The sequence below is a fragment of the Lithobates pipiens genome, unplaced genomic scaffold (genome assembly GCF_037356315.1).
Source record: "Lithobates pipiens isolate NorthernLeopardFrog02 unplaced genomic scaffold, aLitPip1_a1.2 Scaffold_10, whole genome shotgun sequence".
NCBI classification, from domain to species: Eukaryota; Metazoa; Chordata; class Amphibia; order Anura; family Ranidae; genus Lithobates; species Lithobates pipiens.
Genome location: NW_027507686.1, coordinates 2,209,670 through 2,236,287, shown reverse-complemented (window position 1 = coordinate 2,236,287; position 26,618 = coordinate 2,209,670). Strand labels below are relative to the sequence as shown.

Sequence of the window (26,618 nt, the reverse complement as noted above, 5' to 3'; positions counted from 1 at the left end):
CCTCCTGTAGAAATTCACAGCATGAACGGTGGAGAGAGAAGGACATCGGGAGCACCCCAACTGGAATCCCAAGCTCTCAGCGCTCCCATTGACATGCAACTGGCTGTTGGGATAGAAAGATGAGCATATTCAATCCACGGAGTCAAGCTGACCAATTTTTTTAATGCCTACACCTACCTACCATCTCTGAGGCCACCATAACCCTCAAATGAGGACATTTCGTACGTTGAAGTCCTTTTTTAGTTATCAAATCCCTAAAGCTGTTCAAAACTCCTGGACCGGATGGTTTCCCAGGTCTTTACTAAAGGAAATATTCCTCATTCTTGGTCCGGCACCCAACTCTTCTCTCTAAAGCCTGTTAAAACAGAAGCTTGCCTCTTGTCTATCTCGAAAACAGATGTGCATTTTGTAACTAGGATCTCTAAAAGCCCAGATGGGGCTTCAGACCTCCAAAAGTTTTGACCTGTTTGACTCATAAATGTTGACCTAAAATCGTTCACCAAAGTCCTAAATTTTTCGAATTAATAAAAACCTCAGCTCCGTAATTTTTTAAGGAATAAGTGAAATTAGTTTCAGGTCAACAAGCCACAGATAACATTCACAAAGTTATTCATTACACTCATCTTCTGCATCACCATAGAATTCTAGGCTTTCTCCTTTCCCCTGAAATATAAAATGCGTTTCAGTTCTTCCCCTGCGACTACTTGCTCTACATCTTGCAAAAACGGGGAATTGGAGATTCAGTACTTTCATGGATATGAGCCCCATACTCTTCCCCATTAGTCTTGGTCCTTAAATATCTCTAGAGGTACTTGCCAAGGTTGCCCCCACTCCCCAATCTTTATCTTGGTTGTAGAACCCCTGGGTTTAGCGATTGGTGACAACACAGATGTTACTGGGATTCCTTACATAGGGCTATGCTACAAGATTCATCTGTTTATGGATGATAAACCTCCTAGTCCTCACCAATTCTATCACGACCCTGCCAGACCTTCACAGAATCCTTGATCAAATTGCTCAAATCTCAGGCCTCACAGTAAATCAGAATAAATCCATGGCTCTAAACCAGCGTTTCTCAACTCCAGTCCTCAAGGCGCTCCCCCAACAGGTCATGTTTTCAGGCTTTCTATTATTTTCCACAGGTGATTTGATCAGTTTTACTGCCTTAGTAATTACCACAGCCGTTTCATCTGAGGGAAATCCTGAAAACATGACCTGTTGGGGTGCCTTGAGGACTGGAGTTGAGAAACGCTGCCCTAAACCATACACTGGCTTCCAAAACAGTTTCCCAAATCTAGTCCTGCTTCCCTTACCACTGGTTGGCCTCAATGCTGGATTATTTAGGCATTATAATTGAGGCAATGACCCCTATTGTTCGTGAACCCCTTGTTGAGGCTCCTGACCTCACTTTTGCAATCGTGAAAATTCCCATCTCTGCTAACGCGGCGTAAATGATTATTCTCCCTAAAGCCTTCTACTATTTCCACATCTTTCTGATTAAAGTCCAATCCTTTAATCTACATTTCTTTATTACAGAGGTGGATCTTTTCCCTCATTTGGGCTATTAGATGACCCCAAGCTCCTTGTTCCACACTCTTTGTGCAGAGATTGCAGAGAGGTTCGGGAGTCCCCAACACAGCAAGATACTATAAAGCCGCACAAATTTCACAACTGTCTTTACTGCAGGCCAACTCAGATGTACACCTCTTATGGGTTCTTATAGAGATACCTAACTATGCTCCCAATCCCATCTCTGCTTTACTCTACCACATAAAGCCTGTCCATACTCCCTAAGTCCTTTTATGTTACATAGCTTAAAACTCCGGTGTCAGGTCACCATGAGGCGAGGTGACAGGTGCACACCGTAGGGATCAGGAGTGCACCGCAAGGTTGTGGACCCTACGGCTGACTGCTGCAGACGGGGGACAGATCCCACTGGGGTTAGAGCATAAGATTCCCTGGGGCGCGGAGTCTAAGAGCCAGCAGGTGTTCACCAGAGCCTCTAGTGGTGCGGCTGGACTTGGCTGCAACTGGCTCCAGGTCACGACCCCCAGGGTCCCCCAGCTCACACCCACAGTAGGCAACAGGAGGATAGGGATAGTGAGGGACAAAGCCAAGGTCGGGGGCCACAAGCAGACAAGAATAGTCAGGGACACGCCAAAAGGTCAGGATCACAGGCAAACAGGGATAGTCAAAGACACGCCAAAGTCAGTAACGGAAACCAGTAGAAAAGCACACGGCAGGAAACAGGAAGCTAAACACACAAAGGTTGATCAGCAAGGCTGGCCTGCAGTGCACAGGTTAATATAGAACTCCCTGATAGGAGCTAGGGTGGAGCCATGCCAGAGGATGGATACAAAAGCAGACAGGTGAGGGTCGGCTGATCTCTAGATGAACACATGGAAACAGGTAAGCAGACAAACTATTGCATAACCATGACATCCGGGATTCAGTTCAATACTCCCTCTCTAGGTATGGACCAACAAGGCTCAAGGCTTTACCAATATACTGTACATAATTTTCTATGTTTGCGTTTTTCCCCCTTGTGGAGCTCTTTGCAAGAACTTAACCAAGTAACTAATGTGGAACACTACTGCTATCTTCAAATCTGACAACGTCCATATTTGAACATATATGGCTGCACTCTCTGGGGTCTCTCAGACTTATACTCCTATTACATTCTGCCCAGAACTTCATATGATCAGATTTGGGAGAGGAATCTCACTAATCCTCTGGATCCAGCAGATTGGAGCAAAATCTGGACTAAAACAGCAAAACATTCCTTTAACACATCTATTGAGGGAATGGCATATAAGGTTCTATTTCAGTGGTATTGGGTAAGAATAGCCCATGCCACCCCCAACATACAGTGATAGATGTTTTAGAGCACATGTGTGAAACAGAAGACCCGTAGGCCGAATCCTGCCCACCAGGCTATTTCACGTGGTCCTTGTACCTCTCCTACAGCTGCAGCACCCCCTTCTTATCTCCACTCCCACCTTATCTCAGCAGTTAGCAGGAAAGAGGAGGACAGAACTCCTCCTCCAGATCCTACTCTTCTCCGTGTAGCCGCAGCACCTCCTCATCTCCGCCTCTCCTTGTCTCAGCATTTAGCAGACTCCAGCCCTCCTCTGGTCCTCCTTTAGACCCTGCCCTTTCTGCTTCCCAGCTATGCCCCCAGCTTCTTCCTGGCAGCACAAGATAAGGGGGTTGCACTGTGATGTAAGGGATGGTGGTTTACTCTTGACTTCTGATGATGGTGGTCAGTGGCGTAACTAGAACCTTCAGGGCCCCGATGCAAGAAACCATGAAGGGCCCCCCTGAACCCCAGCCAGGGCCCTTCCCTCCGAGTCCGGCGGTGGAATTCCAGGGAGTGGTCACAGGTATGACCTTTGTGAGCTCTGTAGTTCCACCACTGGTATCAGTATTTTTTTTTTTATACATTTTTAGGTGCCCCATTGGGGGACTGTCCCTAAGCAGGATGGGGCCCCCCATCCCCAGAAGAGATTAGGTCCTTTTCTCCAGGGCAGATGAAGTTACTGCCCCCAGGTGAGAAGGGGTCCCTGTCCCCAGGGGAGTTGGGGGTTCCTGTCCCCACGTGAGAAGGGGTCTCTGGCTGGGGAGAACAGACATCGAACTGAGCGGCAATGCATGGAGCAGGAGAGGGGTACTTTGAGGAGCCGGCTGAGGACACAGGTCATGCGGGGAATGCACAACTAAAGAGCAGCTAGTGTGATAATCGAGCATTGAGCTCTGCTAGTCACCCTCCACCTCCAGCCACCCGTGTGCATGGTGCACTGGTACCTCTAGCTGCCTATGCTGCTGCCGGCCATATGTAGAGGGGGCTGCATGGGCCCCCTGCATCACAGGGCCCAGTTGTGGTTGCGACTGCTGCACCCCCTATAGTTATGCCCCTGATGGTGGTGGTGGGGGGGGGGGGGGCTTCTTGACATCTGGTACAAAGGGGAGTGGGGTGTTCTGGACATTTAGCCCTTTGAGAGCAACCATAATGCTGATGCAGAATTCTGGATTCTCCTAAGAGCTCAGATCTTGTTGCAGCATTCGTTGTGATCTCCCCCAATGCGTATGTAGATAATAGCGGAGCGTGTGACCGGTATAACAGACCAGAAAACACACAAAGCCCGCTATCTCCTGCCCGCACTCTGCCACATTAAAGGGTGCAGAACATTGTGTCAATGTGTGAGGATTTAAAGAGAGGTGTCACATCACGTTCAAAAGTGGCACAACGCAAAAAAAACTGGGCCAAGGCGGTGCTCTGATCATCTGTTTTCTCTTGAGCACCACTGAGATGGGAACAGAAGAGGAAAAAAAAAAAAAACATCACCCACATAAAAGGGAAACACAAAAAAAAAATGTGACAATTAGAACAAGTGAAGGAGCGATCCTTAGGCTGCTGATTAATGCGGAAAGGAAATTCCAGACAGCACAGATCGGCTATAAATACTGCATGACAAAACAGCTTAGATCATCAGGGATGGATAGGACAGAAGGGACGGTGACCAGGGGAAGGATTTACTTTCTATACTTCCCAAATATGCTTTACTGAAATGGGGCTTAACCACAACAGGCCCAATACCCACTGGTTATTAGGCTTGTGCAATTCGTTTCGTAACGAATCGAAATTCGGCCAAATTTTGCATCTTTCGGACATTCGGATGCATCCGAATGTCCGAATAAAAAAATAATGAATTACAACGAATACGAAAGAAATATAACGAATGAATTCGACATGATTCGAAATTATTTCAACCGCATTCGACATTATTTCAACATGATTTGACATTATTTCAACCGCATTCGAAAATATTTTGTGACCCAACTTTAGGGCCATGTATCTCGGGGTCACTTGGTGCTAGACACTTCAAATTTGGATATGTTGTAGTGCTAGTGTTATTGTGTTTGCATACCAAATTTGGGGTTTCTAGCTATAAGTGACCCCGAGATATGTGGCCCCAAAATCGGGTCGCAAAATGTTATTAGTTATTAGAGCAGAGAATGACATTTTGCGACCCGATTTTGGGGCCACATATCTCGGGCTCACTTATAGCTAAAAACCCCAAATTTGGTATGCAAACACAATAGTACTAGCACTACAACATATCCAAATTTGGAGTTTCTAGCATCAAGTGACCCCGAGATACATGGCCCTAAAGTTGGGTCACAAAATATTTTCGAATGCGGTTGAAATAATGTCGAATCATGTTGAAATCATTTTGAATCCGGTAGAAATATTTTCGAATTTGATTGAAATATTTTCGAATGTGGCCGATTTTTCAAATTTGGTAGAAAACTAAACGAAATCCGAAAACGAATTTAAGGAAGTTAACGAATATAACTAAACGAAATTAATGAATTAACGAATTAAAACGAAACTAAACTAAATACATTTTTTCCTTTTGCACATGTCTACTGGTTATAAATGGTCAGTCCACCTAGAAGTGGTGTTTTCATTACACGTGGTGCTCCGTGGCTTGAGTCAGCCTTTGGCTTGGTACATGTCTTGGATGCTCCAACAGTGAGATCTTCCTGCCTTAAGGCGTATGTAAAGGAATTGTTATACAGTATATATATTTTTTCGGTTTTGTAAAGAATAGGGATGGGCTTTTTTGCCAAGCTTTTGCTGTCTGGGTCTCCATTGGGAAGATCCACCTTCCTATTTGTCCTACTGGTCCTTGTAACCAAGACAGAAAGTGATGGGAAAGTTTTAGACCTGTCATCCAACAAAGAGCTTGAGAAGAGACTCCTCCAATTGGGGCACCTGTTCCTGAGGAATTGTTAAGCTGGCCATACACTATACAATTTTCTTATTCAATTTCCTTTAGATTTACCTTCAACTGTGTAGTACAAGGGCCGGCCTGATTGCACACAAACTGAAAGTGTTTAGATTTGACCTCATATTATATGGTTTTGGTAAATCTAAAGGAAATCTATAGAAGAAAATTGTATAATGTATGGCCAGCCTTATACAGTATATATATTTTTTTGGTTTTGTAAAGAATAGGGAAGGGCTTTTTTTGCCAAGTTTTTGCTGTCTGGGTCTCCGTTGGGAAGATTCACCTTCCTATTTGTCCTACTGGTCCTTGTAACCAAGACAGAAAGTGATGGGAAAATTCTAGACCTGTCATCCAACAAAGAGCTTGAGAAGAGACTCCTCCAATTGGGGCACCTGTTCCTGATGGGAATTTCTTCACTTTGTAGAGATTTCCTCTCATTTACTATTTCGTCTCCAGGACAGGAAGTGAAGGAAAATATTCTCAGCTTGCCGCAGCAGCAAAAAAGTAACCTAATAGGGTTTTTAAACCCTTAACTACTGTACCTAAAACTAAAAAAGTTTGAGTTAAAAGGCCTGATTTGAACTCAACCACTAAACAACTACATAGTATGTATATAACGTTACTCACTGGACTATAATAAATTCATATTTTATTGAGCTTTTGGTCGGAAAATGCGATCGTGTGTATGCTCCATCGGACTTCTGCTGGCCGAATTTTTTGAAAATGCGTTTGTGTGTAATGCAATTCCGACGCGCAAAAACTCACGCATGCTCAGATTCAACTACGAGACGGAAGCTATTGGCTACTGGCTATTGAACTTCCTTTTTCTAGTCCCGTTGTAGGTGCTGTACGTCACCCCGTTCTTGGCGGACGGAATTTGGTGTGACCGTGTGTATGCCATTCCGTCGGAAAAACCATCAGAGCTTTTTCCGACCAAAATTCCGACTGTGTGTACGCGGCATAATGGTGATCCCATGCATGGTGGATAGGTGGAACTATGAAGAAAAGAAGTTCAATGCTTTGTAATGCAAAAGTATGATAAGCCAATAGCCATTCAATGATAATTTTCTTGTAAAAAAAATTATAATTATCAATACTCCAAGGTGCCAGGTGAAGGAACAGGTGGATAAACACGGATCTCTGATTAACTCATATTGTGAGAACTACCATAGTGGTAAGGGAGAAATAAATTAGCGTGGTCCAGAGGAGGACGAATGTTCACCAAACAAAGTTAATGGCTATCTAGAGCATATGTCTGTATGGTCCGGTAGTTTGACCAAAGTGGATTTTGTGAACATAGCCTGCGTCCCATATCAATGCACATTCAAGTAAACCATTCCGTTGGCTGCCTTGGAAAGGTGTCCTCAAAGTTGAATAATAATAATAATTGAATAAGACTAAAGGGTCACAAAGTCAATGGCTGTGCTTATAGAAGCATGCATGTAAGTTTTGTATACTTATCCATCCAGTGGTTCATGGAACTATAGACCCATAGTTCAACTTCTCATGCAGGGGAAAGCACTCCCTGGATACGCATGGCCATGCACCAATGGATCACCGATGGGGCAAAGAAATAAGGTGGATGCCAGATACGCCTGACTGGTTTCGCCGGGCACAGGCCAGCCTCTGAAGCAGCCTGCCTGTGCCCGGCGAAGAGATGACTGTAGATGCACTCACCAAGCTATTGTTAAAGAAACGTCATAGTCTTCTTCAGAAGAACCTCAACGTCATATTACACAACACGTGCTGTTAATTTTTAGCCCCAAAACTCCCCAAAACCTTTAATAAGATTTATCGTGGCCGATAACAAGGGGCCTCAAACCCTTCAGGTACACTAACATATCATCAGTCAAGTCAACTACTACCCAGGAACTAACGGTATTTTGGGAAGACTGTAAATTCGTGAACAAGTGATGTAAATTAAAGGCTGTGTTCTTTTGTGGCATAAACCAAATTTGGTTCAGACATATTGCCAATATTTTAGCCAGTATTTCGATATCCAGTTACAAAGGGGCGATAGGATTCAGGAAATAGGGGGTCCTTCCCCAGTTTGGGAAAAGCATAATTGAATATTTCCCACAACTTGGGAATAAGGCATTGGATATAAATTTTCAGAGGGGGCCCATCTGACCCTAGTGCCTTTGAGGGAGCGAGGTTTGCCATTGTTCCCTCAATATCATTCGTTGAAACAAGGTCCTCTAGTGCCTCGACCCGTGAAAGAGACAGGGGGGGAAAAACTACATCCTCATAGAATTATACAAGTTTTGCATGGGTGCAATGGGTGGTGCACACATGCTGTTGAGTAGGGGTGTTGGAAGCCCTTCCAAGATTTTGTTAAGAAACCAACTTCACGCGTGGTGTTCTTCTAAAGGGTCCTCCCCTGGAATGCTCGAAGTATACTGGGTCTCTCCTGGACTGGAGACGGCACCATCCACCTCAGAGTCCTTCCTCAGTTCCCTTGCCTTGGGCTAGCCAGCTCCGAAGCATCAAAGTCAGGTGGAACTGCAACCCAGGCCATAGCCTTCCTGGGGGCTGGTCAGGAGGACCAGGACCATATACTCAGCACAGCATACTGGACCGGAACCCAGAACCACGTGACGTCCGTGTCTTAAATACCCTCTCCCAGAGGGCACAGCGGGAGGGCTGCTCCCACTGACATGACTCCAAGAGGGAATAATTCAAGCGCCTAACCAGACCATAGTTCCACGCCCGCCACCAGAGACAGTGCCCCCTGTGGCCAGGCTGAACATCCCACAGTCCAGTCAGACTGACCAAATTTAGTCAAATAGGCCTAAACCAAACTGTCGTTTGGGTAAAGCTTTTAACTTTGAAAAACATAGCGTGTGCTCTTCAGGAGCCCGCCCCTACCATTAGAATCAAGATGTTTCTGGACCTCTTAGAAGTGGCGTGGTGCTTCCGTTTTTCATTTTTGTTACATCACACTACAAGCCAAGGACACCAGAGAGGTCCTCTGGGGTGTAGAAGCCACTTGTCCGGGAACCAGATCATTTACATCCACAGCAATACCAGTGAGATAGCCCTACGGGTCAATCGCTATTGTTCCACTTTTCTCATCTGGTGCTTACTGGACAGAGCGGTCACATTCAGACACACCGCACAACTGTTACAACAGGAAAGGGGAATTAAGGGCTAGTTTACACTTTGCTTCAAAACAAGGCTTCGGACATGCTTTGTTAAAGCTCTCTGAATGCCAGTCAAAGCTCCTGTCACTAAATAAAATGGTTAGCTTACAGTCCTGTTTACACCTTGCTTATTGCTTCAATGAGGCATTGCTGGAGCTTCAATGAGCCTTTGGTGGGGCTTCGATGAGGCTTTGGTGGAGCCTCGATGAGCCTTTGGTGGGGCTTCCATAAGGCTTTGGTGGAGCTTTAATGAGCCGTTGGTGGGGCTTCGATTAGGCTTTGGTGGAGCTTTGATGAGCCGTTGGTGGGGCTTTGGTGGAGCTTTGATGAGCCTTTGGTGTGGCTTCAATGAGGGGCTTTGGTGGAGCTTCGATGAGCCTTTGTTGGGGCATCGAATAGGCTTTGGTGGAGCTTCAATGAGCCTTTGGTGGGGCTTTGATTAGGCTTTGGTGGAGCTTTAATGAGCCGTTGGTGAGGCTTCGATTAGGCTTTGGTGGAGCTTTGATGAGCCTTTGGTGGGGCTTTGGTGGAGCTTTGATGAGCCTTTGGTGGGGCTTTGGTGGAGCTTTGATGAGCCTTTGGTGGGGCTTTGATTAGGCTTTGGTGGAGCTTTAATGAGCCGTTGGTGGGGCTTCAATTAGGCTTTGGTGGAGCTTTGATGAGCCTTTGGTTGGGCTTTGGTGGAGCTTTGATGAGCCTTTGGTGGGGCTTTGATTAGGCTTTGGTGGAGCTTTTATGAGCCTTTGGTGGGGCTTTGATTAGGCTTTGGTGGAGCTTTAATGAGCCGTTGGTGGGGCTTCGATTAGGCTTTGGTGAAGCTTTGATGCGCCTTTGGTGGGGCTTTGGTGGAGCTTTGATGAGCCTTTGATGGGGCTTCGATGAGGGGCTTTGGTGGAGCTTCAATGAGCCTTTGTTGGGGCGTCGATTAGGCTTTGGTGGAGCTTTAATGAGCCTTTGGTGGGTCTTCAATGAGGCTTCATAGGGCTTTGATGAGGCTTCGGTGGGGCTTCAAGTGAGCTTTGCCATAGACTTCTATGGAGGCTTTGAAGATGCTTTGAAGCGTGACTAAAGCTACATGGGGTATAATTTTTGAAGCAAAGTCAAAGCAAAGCAAAAGCAAGGTGTAAACAGGACTGTAAGCTAACCATTTTATTTAGTGACAGGAGCTTTGACTGGCGTTCAGAGAGCTTTAACATACCTTGTCTGAAGCCTTGTTTTGAAGAAAGTGTAAACTAGCCGTTAATGTGTGAAGCCGAAGCTGAAGTAAGTGTAAATGAGCCCTAAAACTATTAAAACTGAGGCTATGAGCGCACTGCTGACTGAATATTCATTTTTGAGCTGAGCTTTCAGATTTTGGCACAGCTGCAGCATTGCTGGATAACTGGATAGTTGCTCTTCATGTTTGTGCCTCGTGGCTCTGCGGTTCCACGCGTTCTGTTTTCCTAATGCCTCAGACCACATTAAAAATCTCTCTCCGCTGTTTGCGGTAGACAGGTGCGTTTTGGAAGCCTTACAAGTGGGTGAGATGAAGTGACTTTGTGGAGCGCTGTGCTGCACCGCCGTCTGTCAGTTCCAGGTTCCTCAGCCGTCTCTCACATCACCTGCAGCCTATTACGCTTCCTCGACTTTGGAAGTGCTTCGCTGCGACCTACTTTTTCTCAGGTCTGTCAGGCTGGAGAAGGTTGTCCCTTCAGCCCGGTGCTGCAATTAGCAGTGCGGCGAGTCCTCCCCCTCATTTTATAGCGCTCTGGATGTTGGCGGGATGAGTAGTCGGCCCGTACTGGGTGCTTTGGGCTCGGTAATGGGGCCGCCGCTGTCCATGTCTCCTTCAAGCAGTGGCGATGCTGCTTTGCTCCTGCGATGTTCTGGGAAAACTTCAAGGCTCTGGGGAAGCTCTAATACACATCTCTAAGAGGCTGCGGGAAGGTCCCTAAGGCGATGCTCCGAGCGATCCGTCTCTGCACTTAAAGTGTCACTAAACCCACATCATAAAAACACACTCAATAAATGGTGTATTCCATGCTGTTCATACTCACTGCCTTTTCTATATTCTGAAAAAAAAACCTGGTTGATCCTGCTTCTCTCTATTCCCTGTCCCCAATGCAGTAGGGGATTTTGCAGCTGTGATGGTAGCTCTGCACATGCTCAGTTTTCAGTGAGTTTCTATGCTGAGCATTTCCTCCCTATCACAACTGAGCAGCCCATGTGACTATAGAGTATACACAGTGCTAAATGACAGCCCACCCCCCCCCCCCCCTCAATAATGTCCAATAACCGGCTAAACACAACAGGGGCGGGATATTACATGTAGATTCATGGAGGCTTCACCTCCCTCTTAGTCTTAGACACAGACTGGAGGGGGTGGAGAAATCTTTTTTGGCAAGCACAGAGGTCAGACGTTTCTTGTAGGTGGTGTCCAGGTTTTGTACACATCTCAGGAGGGATTTTGGTCCACTCTTCTTTACAGATCTTCTACGAGCTGCACAGTGGCGGTAAGTATGACATGTATGTTATTTAAAAAAAAACAAAAAACGATCCTTTACAATCACTTGAACACAACTGGTAAAAGCAAATGGATTCCTGTAATGTTCCACTTTAAATGTTAAAGATTGGGTTTAGCTCCACCAGTCACATCATTATCTTACAAGGTATAATCTCTTATCTCACCTTTGTAGAATATCATTGAGCTCTGCAGAATACCTGGAGGGAAGGTTGGGACACGGATCATTAACAATCATTGATACCAGTTTGATCCATCGGGGACAGTCAAAAACGTGTCTGAAAGTACACAGTTCATAGAGGATGCATCCCATTGACCTGAGAAGAGACAGAACAACCATCATCCATTGGCGTTTACAAGGTTATAAATGGTTTTCCTTATTTATCGTATCCATTAATAATGTTTCTAAGCAGCTAACTATGACTTTTCATATTAGTAAATGTCGTCTTTCCCATATGCAAGCAGCTAATGAGAGTCGCCATTTTCTGGAGACTCGGGAAGGTCCAACAGTTTTGACTGCAACTCTCCCCTTCCCTCTACCACCTTTGCAGTAATTCCTTTTCACCACAAGATGTCCTCAGTCTTCCAGGTCCAATAACACCTAATGTCATTCCATGCAGGAGACCGAGGACATACTGTAAGTGCAGGGTGTCATGGACTTGTCTCCTGAGGGTGTATCCCCAGAGCGGCCTGCAGTCACGGTGTTACGGGCCGGTGCCGATGGACTTTTGTTCTTGCCAAACAGGTTTTGCATTCCAGTGCAAGTTTATGGAAGTGCAAAATATGCTCAGAGTAGATCAAGTGCAGATCAGAAGAAGATCAACTGCAAGTCACCTGAACCTGTCAATGAATTCTGAAGGATCTCAGAAGCATCGTGAACTGATGCCAATGGCATAAGCCCAAAAGTAGTCTGTTATGGCCAGAGCTTTTTTACTTATGCCCCATACACATGATCAGAAATTCCGTCAGAAAAAACTTGGATGGTTTTTCCGATGGAATTCCGCTCAAGCTTGCCTTGCATACACACGGGGTCACAAAAAAGTTCTCTGAACTTTCGACCGTCAAGAACGTGATGTACAACACTATGATGACCCGAGAAAATGAAGTTCAATGTTTCCGAACATGCGTCATATTGTTTCCGAGCATGCGTGATTTTTTCGCGCGTCCAAATTGCATACAGACAAACACATTTTTGGATAGGAACTTTTTCCGACCAAAAAATAGAGAACCTGCTCTCAATCTTTTGCTGGCCGGAATTCTGCCAGCAAAAGTCCGATGGAGCCATACACACGGTCGCAATTTCTGACCAAAAACTCACATCCAAATTTTTCTGGCCAAATTTCTGTTCTTGTGTATGGGGCATTAGAGAATAGGTGCAGGTACTCCCCCCTTCCGAGTCACCCCTTGTCTCCGCCCCCTACCCACCTCTCAGCACCATCACTTGGTTCCACCCACATCCCAGTACTGCCCCTTTTACAGAATACAGAACCTAGTATCATTTTTTGGTACTGAGGGGTTTGTATGGAAATTGCTCATGAAAGGCAGTAAAATAGGTCCCCTGTAACCATCAACAATAGACCCCCCCCCCCCCACCATCAGCAACAGCAGACCCCCTAAGCAACTATATATCCCCCAGCAACAAAAGACCACCTCAGCAACAACAGACCCCCCAACAATAGACTTGCCAGCAACAGTAGATTCCCCGTAAAACAAAATACCCCCAGCAACAATAGACCACCACCAGAAACAATAGATTTCCCAGTAGCCAGCATCAATACACTCTCCAGCAGCCAGCATCAATAGACACCTCCCTCAACTGTAGATCTCTCACAGCAAAATACCTCCCCAGAAAAAAAGAAATCAACAGCAACAACAAATGTCCCCTCCCCAGAAACAAAAGATCCCCCCCAGCAACCTGATAAAAATACAGACTCTGCCCCTCCCGCCCACCCCTTGGCCAAGCCAACGGGTGAGCGGGGGGGGGGGGGCGGCTGCCCTGGGCACTGTGGTTTCATGTGAGGTGGGGGGGGGGGCGCGCTGCAAGGAGATTGAGGGGGAGGGAGGAGAAAGTTGCTAGGAGTGGTGATTAGGGGGATTTGTGTTGGGAGGGGGATGGTTAAGAGGATTTGTACTAGGAGGGGAAATTTAGAGGATTTGTGCTAGGAGGGTGACTTTTTTGGGGAGGGGCATTTGAGTTGGGGGTATTTGGGGGATGGGGGGGCAAAGATTTGTGCTGGGAGGGGAGATTTCAGCAGTGGGGGTGGGACTGGGGGAGTAGGCAGATTCGTACTGGGGGAGTTTATGCTTAGGAGGTAAACATGCAGATTGATGCTCAATTTCTTGGGGGGGATATTTTTGCTGACACATAATGCTCATACATGTTGGGGGGGGGGCACAGTTTGGCATATTCGCCCTGGGCTCTAGATGACCTTGTCCCAGCACTGATGGTATCAGCAGACTTTTGGCTTCCTCTTGACCCATCTCATTGGAACCCAACCAGCTGCATTGTCAGGTACACAGCATAGGTTCTCAGGCAGGACAGGGCCCTCCATCTAGGGCAGAGTTTCCGCCCCCAGGGCAGGGCCCCCACCCGGGGCAGAGTCTCCACCCATGAGAGGGCCTCCACCCAGTACAGGGCCTCCACCAAGGACAGAGAACCCACCCAGGGCAGAGTCTCCACCCATGAGAGGGCCTCCACCCAGTACAGGGCCTTCACCCAGGACAGAGAACCCACCCAGGGCAGAGTCTCCACCCATGAGAGGGCCTCCACCCAGTACAGGGCCTTCACCCAGGACAGAGAACCCACCCAGGGCAGAGTCTCCACCCATGAGAGGGCCTCCACCCAGTACAGGGCCTTCACCCAGGACAGAGAACCCACCCAGGGAAGAGTCTCCACCCATGAGAGGGCCTCAACCAGGGGCGGATCCAGGGGGGGGGCAACGGGTCAATTGCCCCCTCCGAGAATACCGCCAGCTAATGACAGCACGGCCGGTTCCGCGGGTCCAATCGCGGCCGGTTCCGCGGGTACCCGCGGCCGGTTCCGCGGGTCCAATCGCGGCCGGTTCCGCGGGTACCCGCGGGCCGGTTCCGCGGGTACAATCGCGGCCGGTTCCGCGGGTACCCGCGGGCCGGTTCCGCGGGTCCAATCGCGGCCGGTTCCGAGGGTACCCGCGGCCGGTTCCGCGGGTCCAATCGCGGTCGGTTCCGCGGGTCCAATCGCGGTCGGTTCCGCGGGTACCCGCGCTGAGTGGACGGGTGAGGGGGGGGCAGCTGGGCGGCTTAGGAGGGCTGCTGGCCAATCAGGAAGCCAGCAGGCAGGGGAGCAGGGAGATGACATCATCTCTCACTGCCCTGCATCCCTCCAGTTCCACCCTCACTGTGTAGGAAGCTGTGCGCAGCAGAGAGATTGCATCATCTCTCTGCTGCCTATCTTCACTCTGGGACCCAACAAAAGACCACCAGTAGGTGACAATCCGCAGTGTGTGGCAGGCTACGTGGCAAGTGACAATCCGCAATGTGTGGCAGGCTACGTGGCAAGTGGCAATCCGCAATGTGTGGCAGACTACGTGGCAAGTGACAATCCGCAATGTGTGGCAGGTGACGTGGCAAGTGACAATCCGCAATGTGTGGCAGGTGACGTGGCAAGTGACAATCCGCAATGTGTGGCAGGTGACGTGGCAAGTGACAATCCGCAATGTGTGGCAGGTGACGTGGCAAGTGACAATCCGCAATGTGTGGCAGGTGACGTAGCAAGTGACAATCCGCAATGTGTGGCAGGTGACGTGGCAAGTGACAATCCGCAATGTGTGGCAGGTGACGTGGCAAGTGGCAATCCGCAATGTGTGGCAGGCTACGTGGCAAGTGGCAATCCGCAATGTGTGGCAGGCTACGTGGCAAGTGGCAATCCGCAATGTGTGGCAGGTGACGTGGCAAGTGACAATCCGCAATGTGTGGCAGGCTACGTGGCAAGTGGCAATCCGCAATGTGTGGCAGGCAACGTGGCAAGTGACAATCCGCAATGTGTGGCAGGTGACGTGGCAAGTGACAATCCGCAATGTGTGGCAGGCTACGTGGCAATCCACATCTGGTGGCAGGCGACGTGGCAAGTGACAATCCGCAATGTGTGGCAGGTGACGTGGCAAGTGGCAATCCGCAATGTGTGGCAGGCAACATGGCAAGTGACAATCCGCAATGTGTGGCAGGTGACGTGGCAAGTGGCAATCCGCAATGTGTGGCAGGCTACGTGGCAAGTGGCAATCCGCAATGTGTGGCAGGCAACGTGGCAAGTGACAATCCGCAATGTGTGGCAGGTGACGTGGCAAGTGGCAATCCGCAATGTGTGGCAGGCAACATGGCAAGTGACAATCCGCAATGTGTGGCAGGTGACGTGGCAAGTGACAATCCCCAATGTGTGGCAGGTGACGTGGCAAGTGGCAATCCGCAATGTGTGGCAGGCAACGTGGCAAGTGACAATCCGCAATGTGTGGCAGGTGACGTGGCAAGTGGCAATCCACAATGTGTGGCAGGCTACGTGGCAAGTGACAATCCGCAATGTGTGGCAGGTGACGTGGCAAGTGGCAATCCGCAATGTGTGGCAGGCAACGTGGCAAGTGACAATCCGCAATGTGTGGCAGGTGACGTGGCAAGTGGCAATCCGCAATGTGTGGCAGGCTACGTGGCAATCCACATCTGGTGGCAGGCGACGTGGCAAGTGACAATCCGCAATGTGTGGCAGGTGACGTGGCAAGTCACAATCCGCAATGTGTGGCAGGTGACGTGGCAAGTGGCAATCTGCAATGTGTGGCAGGCTACGTGGCAAGTGACAATCCGCAATGTGTGGCAGGTGACGTGGCAAGTAACAATCCGCATTTGGTGACAAGTGACAATCCACATTTGGTGGCAGGCGACATGGCAAGTGACATCCTCAGGGCTCCCACTGATTCTGCAATATGGTGAGTTGAACCATTTAATTTTATATTACAATGTATTAATAGAAATAATGCGCTTCAATCATCCTGACACCATAACAACCATGGTGCCGTAATGATTGAAGCGCCAATACCAGCCATTTCCCATATAAATTGCCCCCTAAAAAACATATTTTATAGCAGTGCCCCTCCCGAGATTAGACTCTGGATCCGCCCCTGGCCTCAACCCAGAACAGAGTCTCCACCTAGGACAGGAAACCCACCCAGGACAGAGTCTCCACCTAGGACAGGAAACCCACCCAGGACAGAGTCTCCACCTAGGACAGGAAACCCACCCAGGACAGAGTCTCCACCTAGGACAGGAAACCCACCCAGGGCAGAGTCTTCACCTAGGACAGGAAACCCACCCAGGACAGAGTCTCCACCTAGGACAGGAAACCCACCCAGGACAGGGTCTCCACCCAGTGCAGGGCCCCCACCCAGGACAGAGTCTCCACCCAGTGCAGGGCCCCCACCCAGAACAGGGTCTTTACCCAGGACAGGGCCCTCCACCCAGGGCAGATTCTCCACCCAGGACAGGGCCTCCACCCAGGGCAGATTCTCCACCCAGGACAGGGCCCTCCACCTAGGGCAGATTCTCCACCCAGGACAGGGCCCTCCACCCAGGGCAGATTCTCCACCCAGGACAGGGCCTCCACCCAGGGCAGATTCTCCACCCAGGACAGGGCCCTCCACCTAGGGCAGATTCTCCACCCAGGACAGGGCCCTCCACCCAGGGCAGATTCTCCACCCAGGACAGGGCCCTCCACCCAGGGCAGATTCTCAACCCAGGACAGGGCCTCCACCCAGGGCAGAGTCTCCACCCAGGACAGGGCCCCCACCCAGGATAGAATCTCCACCCAGTGCAGGCCCCCCACCCAGAACAGGGTCTCTACCCAGGGCAGAGTCTCCCCCCAGGACAGGGCCTCCACCCAGGACAGAGTCTCCACCCAGGACAGAGTCTCCACTTAGGACAGGGACTCCACCCAGGACAGGGCCCCCCACCAAGAGCAGAGTCTGCACCAAGTACAGGGCCCCCATGCAGGGCAGATTCTCCACCCAGGACAGGGCCTCCACCCAGGGCAGAGTCTCCACCCAGGACAGGGCCCCCACCCAGGATAGAATCTCCACCCAGTGCAGGCCCCCCACCCAGAACAGGGTCTCTACCCAGGGCAGAGTCTCCCCCCAGGACAGGGCCTCCACCCAGGACAGAGTCTCCACCCAGGACAGAGTCTCCACTTAGGACAGGGACTCCACCCAGGACAGGGCCCCCACCAAGAGCAGAGTCTGCACCCAGTACAGGGCCCCCACGCAGGGCAGAGTCTCCGCCCATTACAGGGCCCCCACCCAGGGCAGAGTCTCCACCCAGGGTAGAGTCTCCCCCCAGGACAGGGCTTAAACCCGGGACAGAGACTCCACCCAGAATAGAGAGTCCAACCAAGACAGGTCCCCACCCAGAGCAGAGTCTCCACTCAGTACAGGGCCCCCACCCAGGGCAGAGTCTCCACCCAGGACAGAGTCTCCGCCCAGGACAGGGCCCCCACCCAGGGTAGAGTCTCCCCCCAGGACAGGGCCTAAACCCAGGACAGAGTCTCCACCGAGGACAGGGCCTAAACCCAGGACAGAGTCTCCACCCAGGACAGGACCCCCACCCGGGGCAGGACCCCCACCCAGGGCAGAGCCTCCACCCAGGACAGAGCCTCTGCCCAGGAGAGAGCCTCCGCCCAGGAGAGAGCCTCCACCCAGGAGAGAGCCTCCACCCAGGGGAAAGTCTTCACCCAGGACAGGGCCTCCACCCAGGACAGTGCCTCCACCCAGGACAGGGCCACCACCCAGGGCAGAATGTCCACCCAGGACAAGGCCTCCACCGAGGACAGGACCCCCACTAGGATTGCCGCCTCATCCCTTTAAACCTGAACACGTGTATTACACGGGTTCTGAGGCTAATTTAATGCAGATAAGGCACCAAGTGAGTTTAATTACCACCTTAACCAGCCTCGGAACCCGTGTGCCCGGTATTGAGGGGGTTAAACCCATCTATACACATGTAGTATTTTACTGATCATTACACAGGAAATGTTCTCCTAAATAACAAGGCCGCTTTCACGCGGCTCCTTGTTACCACATTTCCGGTGCATCTTGCACCTGTGAAAAAAAGGACATGCAACTCAAAAAACGCAAACCAAAAAAATGCAACCACGAGTGCATTATGTAGCCTGCAGGACTTTTAAAAATGCAAACGGACCCGGCAACTGACTGGTGTGAAGAGCTCTGTAGGATTTCATGGTCGTTGCATTTTTTATCTGCTTTCGGTGAGGTAAAAATTGGAAGAAAAGAAGAAAAAACTGATCGGCGTGAAATCGCCCGTCGGCCATCTGTTAATTTTTTTTTTTTTTATGGCTGTGACTGTGAATGAAGCCTTCCGGAAATGTACGCAGGATGTTTTTATTTTTTTTCAAAAGATATATTTTCGGTGATCTTTCCAAATTTTTGTTTGGACATGAATGTGGAGGTCACACCGGCGCTCTCTATGAGTTGGATTTTTGTCTCCGGATCTGTCCTGTTGCTCCAGTAATGATGTACCTGAATGAGATTTCTCAGGTTATAATAGAAGAGGCGTTCTGTCACCACAAGGGACCCGACTCCCCCAATTATCCCCCCGCTGGCAGCTCACTGACACAATAATTTCCTGCTCTCACAGCCGCTTCCTTCCTCGGCTCACACTGTGCCGCTCTCCGGCTAAAAATACCAGCAGGTCTTCTCTAATGGCCTACAACAGTGACCAGGTACACACCGACAAGTCCGGAGTACTGGCAGCAGACGCACGGCTGGGTGTAAATCGGGTGATGCGGGAGAGAGGGGCGCCGGTGGGGAATTAATTATGGCAGAACAGGCAGCTGCCTGGGGCCCCGGACTGCAGGGGGAGCCCATAGGGATACTAAACACAGTAAAGCTGTGTATACACAGTCAAATGTTGATTCGATTTTTTATTCATAAAATAAATAAAAAACATTTCAATATATTTTATCTCACAAATTTAAATATTTAATTAATTTTAGATTATTTTTTTTACTCATTATAAACTACATTTCTATTTATTTTATATTAATTTCAAATCAATTACAAATGTCCCAATCATTATAAAATAAATAAAATAAGTTTCAATTTATTTTATTCCAGTTTCAAATAAATTTAAAATTTCAATTTCAAATCAATTTCAGATTTTGTAATCATTATAAAATAAAGTTCTATTTTTTTTGTTATTTCAATTTCAAATCCATTTCAGATTTTCTATCATTATAAAATGAATAAAATACATTTACATTTTCTATATTTCAATTTCAAATAAATTTCAAATTTCAATTTCAAATAAATCTCAAATTTCAATTTCAAATAAATCTCACGTTTCAATTTCAAATCCATTTCATATTTTCTAATCATTATAAAGTCATTTTCTATTTTATTTTCATTTCAAATCAACTACAAATTTTCTGATCAAAAAATAAATAAATAAAAATTCTATCTATTTTATTTCAATTTCAAATAAATCTCACGTTTCAATTTCAAATAAATTTCAGATTTTCTAACCATGATAAAATACATTTCAATTTATTTGATTTCAATTTCAAATAAATCTCCTATTTTAATTTCAAATCAATTTCTGATTTTGTAATCATCATAAAATACATTTCAATGTATTTTATTTCAATTTGAAATAAATCTCAAAATTCAATTTCAAATCAACTTTTTCAGTTTTTTTAATCATTATAATAATACATTTTTAGATTTATTTGATTTTAATTTTGAATAAATCGAAACAATTTCATGTTCAAATCCATTTCAGATTTTCTAATCATTATAAAATAAATTTCAACTTATTTTATTTAAATTTCAAATCAATTTCTGATGTTGTAATCATCATAAAATACATTTCAGTTATTTTTTTATTTAAACTTCAAATGCATCTCAAATTTAAATTGCAAATCAATTTCAGATTTTCTAATGATTATAAAATAAATTTCAAGTTATTTGATTTCAGTTTCAAATAAATCTCAAATTTCAATTTCAAACCAATTTCAAATTTTTTAATCATTATAATTTTTTATTTCTTTTATTTTAATTTCAAATAAATCTCAACAATTTCATGTTCAAATCCATTTCAGGTTTTCTAATCATTACAAAACAAAATTTCAATTTATATGATTTCAATTTCAAATAAAATCTAAAATGTCATGTTCAAATCAATTTCAGATTTTCTAATCATTATAAAATAAATTTCAATTAAGTTTATTTCAATTCCAAATAAATCTCACGTTTCAATTTCAAATCAATTTTAGATTTCAGATTGGGGTCAAATCAATGTTCGCTTTCAACCGCAGCAACGGGAAAACTTGAAGGAGCAGGATGGAAATTTTTCCTGGAATGTACGAATATCTAGCAGTGAATGCGGATTTTGTTAAGTGAAGTCCATTCATTTCAAAATTGAATGTTAAAAAGTAAATGAAATCTTAAAATCATTTCAAACCAAATTTATTCTAAGAATTTTTGGATGAATTTTTCTGAAGTATTTCCTGAAAATTTTTCACGGGAAATTCTACGGGTGTATTTCCAGCGTTAGTTATTTCCCGCTTCGGGAGTCGATTGTCTTTTTGTCGGAATGCGGTCAGCGTTGGCAGCCTTTGTGTTCTTCTCAGTAAAGAACATAATTCAGCCATCATCCATAATACATGGGGTGCGCACCCTCCGTGTAGCGGGAAGCGTTGTCTCACCATGATCCGCCACCATCACCTATTCATAGCTGAATTCCAGGAATGGGATCTCTTACATACTGACATTCGGCCAGCTTGGCTCGATGTAATCATCCTAATCTGATATCCGGAAGGCTGCCGATGCTATAAAATACTGTAGTAGTCCGCGCTGCATACGGTGAGAGCCGCCATCTTCTGGGCTCGGTGCGAGTGGCTTCCCCTCTGTATACCGACCACAAGGGGGGTCACTAGCTTCATACCCCGGCTATTCATAGAACACCTTGTTTCAATTTATCAGGGCAAACTCTACTTAAAGGCATAGTTCACCTTTACCCAAAAAACTGCCTTTGTAGGTAAGGGGGGTCTGTAGATAAAGACAAACTGTGCCATTTATGCGCCCCTGTTCAGCAGATCCCCAGCACATTGGTACCCTTGTTCAGCAGATCCCCCACTCAGTAGTAACCACCAGCTCTGCTTATCCCCCACTCAGTAATAACCCCCAGTTCTGCTGAACCCCCACTCAGTAGTAGCCACCAGTTCTGCTTATCCCCTGCTTAGTAGTAACCCCCAGCTCTGCTTATCCCCCACTCAGTAATAACCCCCAGCTCTGCTGATCCCCCCACTCAGTAGTAGCCACCAGCTTGGCTTATCCCCTGCTTAGTAGTAACCCCCAGCTCTGCTTATCCCCTTCTCAGTAGTAACCCCCAGCTCTGCTGATTCCCCCACTCAGTAGTGAACCCCAGCTCTGCTTATCCCCCACTCAGTAATAACCCCCAGCTCTGCTGATTCCCCCACTCAGTAGTGAACCCCAGCTCTGCTTATCCCCCACTCAGTAATAACCCCCAGCTCTGCTGATTCCCCCACTCAGTAGTGAACCCCAGCTCTGCTTATCCCCCACTCAGTAATAACCCCCAGCTCTGCTGATCCCCCACTCAGTAGTGAACACCGGCTCTGCTTATCCCCCACTCAGTAGTAACCCCCAGCTCTGCTTATCCCCAGCTCATGCTCATCTGCTTATCCCTCCCGCTATATTGCTCCCACACTGACCACCATATGCAACATTGCTGGTTTCTCCTGCTCTGGTATCCCAGCTCTGCTGATCCTATAGTTTGCTGATCCTCCTTTTCTCTCTGGTCCCTGCTCACCTCCCGCTATTTTGCTCCCATGTTGCTCACCACATGTGGCATTACTAGTTTCTCCTTATCCAGTGCCCCAGTACTGCTCATCCCCTGCTCAGCAGTAACCCCCAGCTCTGCTGATCCCCCACTCAGTAATGAACCCCAGCTCTGCTGATCCCCCACTCAGTAGTAACCCCCAGCTCTGCTGATCCCCCACTCAGTAGTAACCCCCAGCTCTGCTTATCCCCCACTCAGTAATAACCCCCAGCTCTGCTGAACCCTCACTCAGTAGTGAACCCTAGCTCTGCTCACCTCGTGCTCAGTAGTAACCCCAAGGTCTGCTGATCCTCTGGTTTGCTGACCTCCCCTCTCTCTGGTCCTTGCTCACCTCCTGCTATATTGCTCCCACACTGACCACCACATGTGACATTGCTAGTTTCTCCTTATCCAGTCCCCCAGGTCTGCTCATCCCCTGCTCAGTAGTAGCCCCCAGCTCTGCTGATCCTCTGGTTTGCTGATCCTCCTCTCTCTCTGATTCCTGTTACCTCCCACTATATTGCCCCCTACACTGCTCAGCACATGTGACATTAATAGTTTCTCCTGCTCCAGTCCCCCAGCTCTGCTGATCATCTGCCACTCAGTCCTCTCTCTCTAGTCTCCACTCACCTCCTTCTATATTGCTCCCCCACTGCTCACTACATGTGACATTGCTAGCTTCTCCTGAACCAGTCCTTCTCAGTAGTAACCTCTAGCTCTGCTGATCCTCCTCTCTCTCTGGTCCCCGATTACCTCCCGCTATATTGCACCCACCCTGCTCACCACATGACCTTGCTAGTTTCTCCTGATCCAGTCCCCCAGCTCTGCCCTGCTTTGCTGATCCTCCTCTCTTTGGTCCCTGCTCACCTCCCGCTATTTTGCTCCCACACTGCTCACATGTGACATTACTAATTTCTCCTGATCCAGTCCCCCAGATCTGCTCAGTAGTAATACCCAGCTCTGCTGATCCTCTGGTTTGCTGATCCTCCTCTCTCTCTGGTCCTCGCTTACCTCCCGCTATATTGCCCCCTATGCTGCTCACCACATGTGACATTATTAGTTTCTCCTGCTCTTGGTTTGCCAGTGCATCCTGGGATATCTCATACTCCAAAACAAAGAAAAGCTAAAGCCGAAGAAAAGCCTCTCAAAAGCTGCAGGTTCTGTCAGTGAGCGCTGTCATAGACTTCTATGGAGGCTTTGGAGACGCTTTGAAGCCCCAAGAAAGTGACATGGGGGATCATTTTCAAAGTGAAGCGAGGCAAACACAACGTGTGATCAGGACTGCAAGGTGACCATTTTATTTACTTACTACACAGTACAGAGCAGCCGGGGTAGGTGGGTGCGGTCCCATCCCTACTAGGTTTTTAACTCTTCATAAACCCCTTCTTCTCTCAGTTAGGCACAGCTATGGAAGGTCAAAAATCTTTTTTTTTTCACTCATTTTCAATAGTCAGTGGGTACACAGAGCCTGTGACATGACAAGTTCTGCATCATTTGCCCTCTGCTGAAATCTGGTGACAATGGTAGCTATAACTATGGCATATGGAAGGCAGGAAGTATTACGATGGCACATTGAAGTCAGGAAGGCTCACTACGGCACATGGAAGGCAGGAAGGAAGGATCACTATGGCACATGGAAGGTAGGATCACTATGGCACATGGAAGGCAGGGAGGATTACTATGGCACATGGAAGGCAGGAAGGAAGAATCACTATGCTGCATGGATGGTAGGATCACTATGGCACATAGAAGGCAGGGAGGATTACTATGGCACATGGACGGCAGGAAGGAAGAATCAATCACTAATGGGGCATGGAAGGTAGGATCACTATGGTACATGGAAGGCAGGGAGGATTACTATGGCACATGGACAGCAGGAAGGAAGAATCACTAATGGCGCATGGAAGGTAGGATCACTATGGCACATGGAAGGCAGGGAGGATTACTATGGCACATGGAAGGCAGGAAGGAAGAATCACTATGGCCCATGGAAGGTAGGATCACTATGGTACATAGAAGGCAGGGAGGATTACTATGGCACATGGAAGGCAGGAAGGAAGAATCACTAATGGCGCATGGAAGGTAGGATCACTATGGCACATGGAAGGCAGGGAAGATTACTATGGCACACGGAAGGCAGGAAGGAAGAATCACTATGCTGCATGGATGGTAGGATCACTCTGGCACATAGAAGGCAGGGAGGATTACTATGGCACATGGACGGAAGGAAGAATCAATCACTAATGGGGCATGGAAGGTAGGATCACTATGGCACATGGAAGGTAGGGAGGATTACTATGGCACATGGAAGGCAGGAAGGAAGAATCGCTATGGCCCATGGAAGGTAGGATCACTATGGTACATAGAAGGAAGGGAGGATTACTATGGCACATGGAAGGCAGGAAGGAAGAATCACTAATGCCGCATGGAAGGTATGATCACTATGGCACTATGGCACATAGAAGGCAGGGAGGATTACTATGGCACATGGACGGCAAGTGGACTAGTGGAGTCAAGCGCCGTAACTTGTTTCAGCACTTGGCTCCACTGCGGAATTTAGCCCAGATTCGCAAGACACAGGGATTTACTTGAAATCCCGGGACCATCCCGGCAAATCCGGGACGGTTGGGAGGTATGGAGGTATGTTACTGGCCAGATCACTAGGTGAGGGGATAAAGCCATAGAAAAGAAAACGAATGCAGCCGCCACATCTAATGATTGGTAAGCTTCAATATCTGACATTTTTGGTTTTGGGTTTAATATCGCTTTAAAAAAAAGTTATAAAATATGGAAACACATTGTAGTTTTATTTTAAATTCAGTTTTTATTTTAGTTGATGCCTTTTAGTCATTTATAAATATGTCATTTTCACCCCCCCCCCCCCTTGTCACCTAGTCAAGCTTACAAATAGCTCTCTTCTCTCTCTCGGAAGCGCGTGTTTACTAAGCAATGGGCCTCGGGAGGATTGGCTGTCAGCGTTGGATGCCTCCAAAGAGGACTAAATGTAAGTCTTTGTCACTTTGATTAATGTGACCCCCGCCGTGCAACACCGGAAACTTCATTGATTAATCCCCCAAGTCTTATTATTTAGATGCATGTACTGAGACCGGCCCGGGATACATGACCCCTACCCATGTAGTAGCATTGGGGGGGCCTTGTATGCCAAATTCCTACAACAAACAGCGGACAGCTGGGAGGAGGCTGGGATTTCAGTTTTGTTCTTTCATGTTTTTTTTTTAAAGATTTCTGCCTCTTCATGAAGCATCGAGAATAGTTATTTGGAAATTCGGATGAATTTTTAGTTATTTGGAAATTCGGATGAATTTTTAGTTATTTGGAAATTCGGATGAATTTTTAGTTATTTGGAAATTCGGATGAATTTTTAGTTATTAGGAAATTCGGATGTATCCGCATTCCAGATCACAATAGTAACAAATGTAAACAAATCCTCCGAAATAACGAAATTTGAATTCAGATTCTATCCAAATTCGATTTGAATTTGGAAACTATTTTGAAATATAAACTTACCGTATATACTCGAGTATAGGCCGACCCGAATATAAGCCGAGGCCCCCAATTTACCCCCAAAAAAACTGGCAAACTTATTGACTCGTGTATAAGCCGAGGGTGAGACATGCCTGTCCATCCCTGTGTGTGTGTCCGTCCATCCCTGTGTGTCCGTCCATCCCTGTGTGTCCGTCCATCCATTCCTGTGTGTGTGTGTCTCCATCCATCCATCCATCCATCCCTGTGTGTGTGTGTCTCCATCCATCCATCCATCCATCCCTGTGTGTGTCTCCATCCATCCATCCCTGTGTGTGTGTGTCTCCATCCGTGTGTGTGTGTGTGTGTGTGTGTGTGTGTGTGTGTGTGTGTGTGTGTGTGTGTGTGTGTGTGTGTCCAGCCTACCTGTGTCCCGAGCCTTTGTCCCGAGCCTCCGTCCCGTGCCTTGCCTCCTTGCCTCCGTCCCGTGCCGTGCCTTGCCGCCGTGCCTTGCCTCCGTCCCGTGTCGTGCCTTGCCTTGCCTCCGTCCCGTGCCGTGCCTTGCCTTGCCTTGCCTCCGTCCCATGCCCTCTTCGTCGGCGCCTCGGCGGCCATTGTAAAATTCAAAAGCCTCCGCCTTCGCCTGTGATAGGCGGAACACTGAATTTCCCAGCAGCCTGTGTTCCGCCTATCACGGACATCGTATCATCCTCGTCCGTAGTACGAGGATGATACAATGTCCGTGATAGGCGGAACACAGGCTGCTGGGAAATTCAGTGTTCCGCCTATCACAGGCGAAGGCGGAGCCGGAGGTGCGGCTTTTGAATG

General features: G+C 47.7%; 1 protein-coding gene across 1 annotated transcript in view; it reads right to left on the bottom strand.

The window, feature by feature from the left end:
* Nucleotides 1-26,618, bottom strand: part of LOC143926997 (serine/threonine-protein kinase Nek11-like) — a 351,940-nt gene that overhangs the window by 161,288 nt on the left and 164,034 nt on the right. The window contains exon 7 of the mRNA XM_077451004.1: nt 11,606-11,755. Within this exon, the coding sequence (XP_077307130.1) occupies nt 11,606-11,755 (150 nt within the window). The remainder of the gene's footprint in view (nt 1-11,605; nt 11,756-26,618) is intronic.